The sequence below is a fragment of the Octopus bimaculoides genome, chromosome 5, assembly GCF_001194135.2.
Source record: "Octopus bimaculoides isolate UCB-OBI-ISO-001 chromosome 5, ASM119413v2, whole genome shotgun sequence".
Classification (NCBI taxonomy): Eukaryota; Metazoa; Mollusca; class Cephalopoda; order Octopoda; family Octopodidae; genus Octopus; species Octopus bimaculoides.
The window spans coordinates 34,355,165-34,363,722 of NC_068985.1; the positions used below are offsets into that span (position 1 = coordinate 34,355,165).

General features: G+C 35.2%; 1 protein-coding gene across 7 annotated transcripts in view; it reads left to right on the plus strand.

The window, feature by feature from the left end:
- Nucleotides 1-8,558, plus strand: part of LOC106869178 (uncharacterized) — a 100,254-nt gene that overhangs the window by 69,632 nt on the left and 22,064 nt on the right. For 3 of the 7 annotated variants that reach the window (XM_014914800.2, XM_052968285.1, XM_052968286.1), the window contains exons 12-16: nt 952-993; nt 2,646-2,705; nt 4,023-4,082; nt 4,314-4,355; nt 5,047-5,106. In XM_014914800.2, coding sequence (XP_014770286.1) covers nt 952-993; nt 2,646-2,705; nt 4,023-4,082; nt 4,314-4,355; nt 5,047-5,106 — 264 coding nt within the window. The remainder of the gene's footprint in view (nt 1-951; nt 994-2,645; nt 2,706-4,022; nt 4,083-4,313; nt 4,356-5,046; nt 5,107-8,558) is intronic. The other 4 variants (XM_052968288.1, XM_052968289.1, XM_052968287.1 and 1 more) reach the window with 3 other exon arrangements.

The following is an 8,558-nucleotide window of genomic DNA, read 5'->3' on the forward strand; positions in this document are numbered from 1 at the left end:
AAAAAAAAAAAAAAAAAAGAAACTATCTAATTAAAGGACCATGTTAGGAACATAAGAGACACATAAATCAGCTGAGGAATGGAGAAAGATTCCTATGGAAGTATTTTTTATGTATTTGATGTCCCAGTACCAAAAGAAATGGAGTTGGATAGAACCAGTGTGAGAAAACGGAAGCAGACTGAACACCTAGAGATAAGGCCCAAGTGAAAAAGAGACTAAAAAACAATAATAAATAAAATTTCTTTATTTCTTTGGAACTGAAAATCTCAAAAGGAGAGATGTTGTGGTGAGAGTATGACACCCTCTGATGGAAATAGATGGGACCATTACATATAAATAGTAGCAGTCTGACATAATCAGCAGTTTGTAGTTTGGTCTTCAAAGTCCAGGTACAGGTTACAGTTCAAGTTAGTGAATTGGAAATATTGATTGTTGGCTTATGTGTTTATTACTGCTGCTGTTTTTATTTTGTATTGTTACAGTATATTCTTTATCTATCATCAACAATACCAACTGTACTATGATATTGGAGGTGTACGGATATAACAGTAAAATAAACGTTTTCTAGCTCCTTTTCTGGTTGCCTGATATAGATCTTTGCCACTACTACTCTGCCCATCCTTCCAGGCTTGTTTCTTTGGTCTAATGGCCCTACGTACTATGCTGTTCCATTATCCTATCATGTCACCTTAGGGCTGGAAGGGACTTTGCACGAGCCACAAATTTGGTCAGTAACCCTCATTAAGTTATTTATTCAACCCCACCTCCAGTAAGTATAATTGATAGGGATTGTACATAACAAGATCTGAGAATGGTCTAAACTCGAATAGAAAGTTAATAACAATAATTTATATCAAACTATTAATGTGTGTGTGTGTGACTATGAGACTATTAGTATCTTTTCTGGTAATATATTTAAATGTTATTTATATTTTTCTTTAATTCTTAAAGTCCTGGATGGTGCTTATGATAATCTTTCAAAGAAACCTGAAGGTGAGCATATAGACATTTCCTAGATGCACTTCTATTCATTAACGCATATGTTAGCAAATACCTTGGCTCATTCCTTTTTTTGAGTAGAATGTACAGTGTAATAAAATATCTATGCATATATATATAAATAAAACTATCAAAATGTTAAATTTCCATTGCATGTATAAGAAATGTCTTGTAAACTTTCTTATGTAACTCCATACTTTTGCACCCTTCACTGATAATCCAATTCATAAACATATTTTGTAAGTTTTATTTATACAAATAAACAAAATAATTATATAACTAGTAATGAATTTACTAGACATTTGCTTGAAGATGAGACAAATAGTTTGGATGAGATTTTCAATGGGGAATATTATACACTGAAATGAACTGTTTTTGTTGAGGTAACCACAATGAGTCCTGCTTTTGGATACCACTAGCATGAAAATAATCTTTAAAAATCTGTCACTAGACAGATTTTTGAACAGTTTCTCTTAATGGTAACATGATTATTTTAAAATATCAGTGAAATATGTTACAGAAATAGTGACATATGAAACACTAAGTAATATTAAATTTAGTCTATAGACAGCAAGGTGGTAGAATTATTAGCATGCCAGGCAAAATGCTTAGTGGCATTTCGTCCATCTTTACGGTCTGAGTTCAAATTCCACTGAGGTTGACTTTGCCTTTCATTCTCTTAAGATCGATAAAATAAGTACAAGTTGAACACTGGGGTCAATGCAATCAACTTCTCCCCTCTTTGAAATTGATGGTTCTGTGTCAAAATTTGAAATCAATATTAAATTTAGTCATACTATGTTCTGAGTTCAAATTTCTTTGAATGAAATTTCACCTTTGAACCTTCTGTAAATACCACTGTTATATAATTTCTGTATTGAAATTAGCATTTTGCATGTGGAATATAATTTTTATTGATTTCTTCTTCTTCTTCTTCTTCTTCTTCTTCTTCTTCTTCTTCTTCTTCTTCTTCTTCTTCTTTTTCTTCTTTTTCTTCTTCTTCTTCTTCTTCTTCTTCTTCTTCTTCTTCTTCTTCTTCTTCTTCTTCTTCTTCTTCTTCTTCTTCTTCTTCTTCTTCTTCTTCTTCTTCTTCTTCTTCTTCTTCTTCCCCTTCTTCTTCTAATGTCTGCTTTCTATGCTGGCATGAGTTGGATGGTTTGACTGAGGACTAGTAAACCAGGAGGCTGCACCAGGCTTCAATCTGTTCTGGCGAAGTTTCTACAGCTGGATGCCCTTCTTAGTGCCAACCACTCCAAGAGTCTAGAGGGTGCTTTTTACGTGCCACCAGCATGGAGGCCAGTCAGGTGGCACTGGCATCGACCACACTCAAATGATGCTTTCTATATACCACAGGCACAGTTGCCAGTCAGGCGGCACTGGCATCGGCCACATTCAAATGCTGCTTTTTACATGCCACCGGCACGGATGCCAGTCAGGTGGTGCTGGCATTGGCCACAACAATGATTTCCTCTTTGCTTACTTATATCAAATGAATTTATTAGGTAATACTATTCTTTATTTAAATACATCAATACGAAGATGAAGAACTTATACTTTATGTTCAGTTTGATGGATTTCAACATAAAAATATTTAATACATTCTCTTCAAGCTATAAATATGTCCCTCTTTATCTAATGTTTTGAAGCTGTGGATGATCATTATATTGAAGTTAGTGAACTCCAAAACATGTGCCTACAACTCCCTGGTAAGTATAATCAATATTGATAGCACACAACATAATCCCAAAATAGTATAAACTTGAACAGAAAGCTAATGACTACACTTTATAACAATCTAAATATATTCTATCATTTTGTGTATGTATGTGTGTGTGCATGTGCATTCGCAACATACTAGCAACATATTTTAAATGTTATTTATAGTCACATTATTTATACTTTTATAAAATTTCTTGAAAACAAAGATGGTGCTTATTTCTAAGAAACTTGATTGTTAGCACATAGGCAATTCATTAATAAAATTATAGTCCTTAAAGCAAGAGTTAACAAATATCTTAGCTTATCCTTTCTTTGAGTAGAACATACAGCTTAATAACATACATATGTTTTTAATTAGAAAAGTTTAAAAATGTGAAAATCCCATTGCAAATATAAAGAACTTGACTTCTTACACATATTAATCCATATTAATAATCCAGTGCATACATTTTTCATAATTTGCCATATTAAGTGTATACAGTGCTCAGGTGCACTACAACTTGTCAAAAGTGTGCATAAAGCATATGCAATATTGTACAAATGTCTGGAAAGTGAACAGTGTATGAGTCAGATACATGTTTGCATGTGTATGGAGGGGAGAAAATCAGGTGTAGTGTTGGCGAATCTCAGGGAGCACGGAAGTTTTGAAGGATGCAGTGCTCCGACAACTAACAACTGATGCCAGCAGTTTGTTCCATACTTCAGCAACTCTTAGCATGGAAAACTGTTTCCAAAAGTCATGGGAGCTGTGCTGTTTTCTGACTTTGTAAACATGACCATGGGTATTAGACAAGTGGAATTTGAAAAGGTACTCAGAGTTATTGTTAGTAAGATGGTTAATAATTTTATGGGCGTCTGCCAAGTCAGCTGCCAGATGTCGGAGTTTCAATGTATCCATACCCAGGGAAGTAAGGTGTTCAGAATATGGCAAATGCCCGATGGAGGGTATTCTCTTGGTTGCACGTCGCTGAACGGTTTCCAGACGATTAATATCCTGGGCAAGATAGGGGTTCCAAACCAGAGACACAAATGATATGCCAAATCTATCATAATTGATCTTTCTGTTTTTTCATAAGAAATAAATTTATGTTTCTCAATACATCTATGAGAAGATGAAGAGCTTATACTTTATATTCAGTTTGGCTGTATTTCAAATATATTTTCTTTCTCGATACAGGTTTATATAGAGATGTTTATATACAAAATATACATTATAATATATTTTTTCTACTTTCTGTGCAATATTGAAACACTTCAAATATCCTAACAATAAATACACCCATTTAATATTAAATTTCTTTTAGTTTTTGAAGATGAACATGCTGAAGATAGCGAGCCTAAATATGTATGCATGAAACAACCCAGTAAGTATGAATTAATATTGGAAGTACACAGCATGCCTTCAGAATAGTGCAAAACTTAAATAGAATGCTAACACTGACTTTTTTCTGTTGATGTGTGTATGTGTGTGTGCACATGTATGCGATTATTTCAGTGTGTCTTTAATATTTATTCTGGTAGTATTAGCACACTTCTAACATATCTTAAATATTATTTACAGCTATGTTATTTATTTTCCTTTATACTTCTTAAAGACTTGGATGCTGTTTATGCTAACATTCCAAAGAAACCTGATGGTAAGTATTTAAATGTATTGCAGGACAAGTTAGTAAAAAATTTGGCTCATTCTTTCTTTGTTGGTAGGATTGCAATTTAAACTTTGAAAATGATAGAATTCCATTGAATATATGATAAACGTCCTGCAGGCATTCATTTGTACCTCCAATATTTTACCATTTTATGACTCCAGTTTGTAAAACTATTTTCTGTAAGTTTCAGTTGTACAACAAATAAACCAAATAATGATATAAGTAGTACTGCATTCACGAATGTTTTGTGTTCATTTTTCAATCTCTTGAAGATCTCGATATGCACTTCTTTTATGTAATTTCTATAAAAAAAAATTAGCATTTTGTGGATAGAAAAGAATTTTGAGTATTTTACTTTATGGAGGAACCTTCTCTCCAAACACTAAATTTGATATGCCATATCTATCAAAACTGATCTTTCTGTTTTTTCATAAGAAATGAATTTATGAGGCAATATTTTTCTGTTTCTCAATACATCTATGAGAAGAGGAAGAGCTTATACTTTACATTCAGTTTGACTGTATTTCAAATATATTTTCTTTCTCAATACATGTTTATATAGAGATGCTTATATACAAAATATACATTATAAGATATCTTTACTACTTTCCGTGCAATATTGAAACACTTAAAATATCCTAACAATAAATACACCCATTTTATATTAAATTTCTTTTAGTTTTTGAAGATGAACATGTTGGAGATAGTGAGCCCAAATATGTATGCATGAAACAACCCAGTAAGTATGAATCAATATTGGAAGTACACAGCACGCCTTCAGAATAGTGCAAAACCTGAAAAGAATGCCAACACTAACGTTTTTCTATTGATGTGTGTATGTGAGAAGCCTTCTCTCCAAGCACTAACTTTGAAATGCCATATTAAGTAAAATTAGACGTTCTTTCTCCTTATTTGTTCATACCAAATGAATTTATTAGACAATTCCTTTCCTTTTCTGAATACACCAATGAGAGGAGAGGAGGAAGAACTCATACTGTACTCTGAGTTTGACAGGATTTCAAATAATTTTTTTTACCATTGAATATTTAGACATATAATACTGAAACGCCCTATGTAACCACCTTATTCTCATACCCACTTGTTGGCTCTTGCTCTAGATGTTGAATGAGGTGGGAGAGACTGGTTTATTGTAATTCACTGAATAAACTCTGTACCAAAGCTCTATGCAAGCTGGCAAGCATTTTTGCAGATCTTCGTTTCAGGTGATGACAAAATTCCCACAACTACCTTACCGCAACCACTCCCAAGTACTTAATCTCAGGGCCACTACCATCAATGTTAGCACAATGAAAGGACAGAGTGGGGAGATTGCTGAAATGTTAGAGCGATGCCATGTTGATGTATATGGTGTACAAGAAGTTAGACGGAAGGGAGTCTCAGCTAGATTCCTCATGGGTAAGAGACAGAGATTCAAATTCTTCTGGGTCAGCAGGAATGATGGAGTGGGTGGAGTAGGCAGACTGTTAACAGAAAAGTGGGTAGATAAAGTAATTGAAGTAGTCAGAGTATGTGAAAAGATAATTAAGATGAGACTTATCATAGGTAAATTAACAGTTACATTTATCTCTGCTTATGCCCCTCAGTCTGGGCTGACTGATGAGCAGAAGGACCAATTCTATGAGTTCCTTTTGCAGACTACCTCAACAACAAATGACAGAGACTTTGTTATTGTGGCTGGTGACCTCAATGGACATGTTGGAGAGTACCCCCATGGATTACAGGGATTGCATGGGGGCTATGCCTTTGGACCTAGAAATGAGGAGGGAACAAGACTGCTGGAGTTCTGTGATGCAAATGATCTCATGATCTGCAACACTAACTTCAAAATACCAGCCAGCCACCTAATCACTTATCAGTCCGGTGAGCACATAAGCCAGATTGACTACCTCCTCACCAGGAAACGAGATAGATGGATGCTTAAAAATGCAACGTCTTTCCCAGGTGAAGAGTGTACAACCCAACATAGGTTACTAGTTAGTGACTTCTGAATTAAAGCTAGAAAGACACAGAGAAATAAACCAATCTGGAAAAAAAGATTATGAAAGCTCAAAGACCCAGCAAACAAACAAAAGTTTAGAGATTTGCTAATGGAAGCTTCTCACGAAAGAGAAGAAGAGTTGGTGACATATAGCTTAGAGGACAACTGGAAGTTCTTGAGGGGTAATCTGTTGATGGCTACAGATGAAATCTGTGTTTGGTGCAGAGTCCCAGCTAGACCAAGGGTGACATGGTGGTGGAGCAAGGAGGTTGACAGTGTTATAAAGGCAAAGAGACAGGCCTGGAAATTATGGGAAAATGGTGGAAGCAGGTAGCCAAAAGAGGCGCTAGACATCAGGTAAACATAGCAAAAGGAGTAGCTGAAGGTAAGAGATTTGCAAATGTCCTACAACGTGAGGATCAGAGGTGTGAGGTGTTCAGGATTGCAAAGCAGTGTGTCAGAGAAAATAGAGATGTGGTAGGGGAGAAATGTGTGTGAATAGATAATGGTATGCTTGCACTTAGTGACTCAGAGAAGAAAGGTGCATGGAAGTGTCATTATGAAAGGTTACTAATTGTGGAAAATGAATGGGAGAAGGAGAGTTCACCAAATATCGAACCAGTTGAGGGACCAGTCGTCACAGTTGAAAGCAGCATAATAGATAAAGCAGTTAAGGACATGAAGACAGGGAAAGGCCCTGAGCCATCAGGAATTACTGCTGGCTGAGATTATAAAAATTTCCGGTGGCATAGGATACAGCTTAGTCACTCGTATAGTTAATCAGGTTATTCAGGAAGGCACCATCCCCAACGATTGGTGTAGTAGAATTATAGTTAGCTGCTATAAGGGTAAAGGTGATGACTTAGATAGAAACAACTACAAAAGTATTAAACTGGTAGACCAAGTCATGAAAGTTACTGAGAGGGTTATAGCTCAATTGATTAGAAATAGAATTAAACTAGATGAGATACTGTTTGGTTTTGTACCTGGGAAGAGTACCACAGATGACATCTTCCTAGTGAGACAGCTGCAGGAAAAGTACTTGGCCAAAAGTAAGCCATTGTACTCAGCCTTCACTGACCTGGAGAAGGCTTTCAACAGAGTTCCCCACTCTGTTATATGGTGGTCTCTAAGGAAGTTAGGAGTAGAGGAGTGACTTGTTAGAGCTATCCAAGCCATGTACAGTGGTGCTGTCAGTAAGATGAGAGTCGGCTATGAATACAGTGATGAATTTGGCATTCAGGTAGGGGTTCATCAGGGTTCGGTTCTCAGCTTGTTCTTATTTATTATAGTCCTCCAGGCCAGAACAGAGGAATTCAAAACTAGATTCCCATGGGAACTACTATATGCTGATGACCTTGCCCTTATTGCAGAATCTTTAGCAGAATTGGAGAAGAAATTCCAGGTATGAAAACAAAACCTGGAATCAAAGGTCCTTAAAGTTAACATAGCTAAGACAATAGTTGTTGTTAGTAAGAAAGAAGATAAAACTTTCTTTCTGTCAGGCAAATGGCCCTACTCAATAAGTAGGAAAGGAGTTAGAAGAAATTCCATTTGCTGCATTCAGTGTAAACTATGGACACATAAGAGATGCAGTGGTATCACAGGTAGATTAACAGATAGAGTAGTCTTTGTATGTGGAAGATGTGCAGAAACAATAAGCACTAAGAGCACACAGGAATTAGATTCAACAGAATATTGTCTACACTTTTTTTTAGGTGCACTTGCCATGTTTATCTGAAATAATAAACAAATATTTTCAAAAATGTTGAATAAACAAGAGGTTAGTTTCAAGTGTTTTCGTCAAGGGTGAAAAGTAAGGTAAACCAATATACCTTTTTAGCCAAGAATAAAATTAGTTCTAAAACCAAATTTATAAAATTAATACATTATGCAGTTAACTAAATCAAAGGCTATAATAATCAGGAAAAACAGATTAATATTTATGCTTATAAAAAGATAAAAATAACAAGACAAAATTCATCTTTCCCTTTTCAGTTGACAATCCAGAAAGAAAATTAATTTGATGAAAAGAAACTAAATTATAAAAGTGATAGCTAAAGCAAGTGAGCTGGTAAACTCATGGAGAAAATAGGGCTGATTTATTGTTGAATCAAACTTGAATTGCCAAAAAGAGTTAACAAAAACTAGAGGTAGTCGATAGCTTCCGCTATCTGGGCAACCAAGTTAGT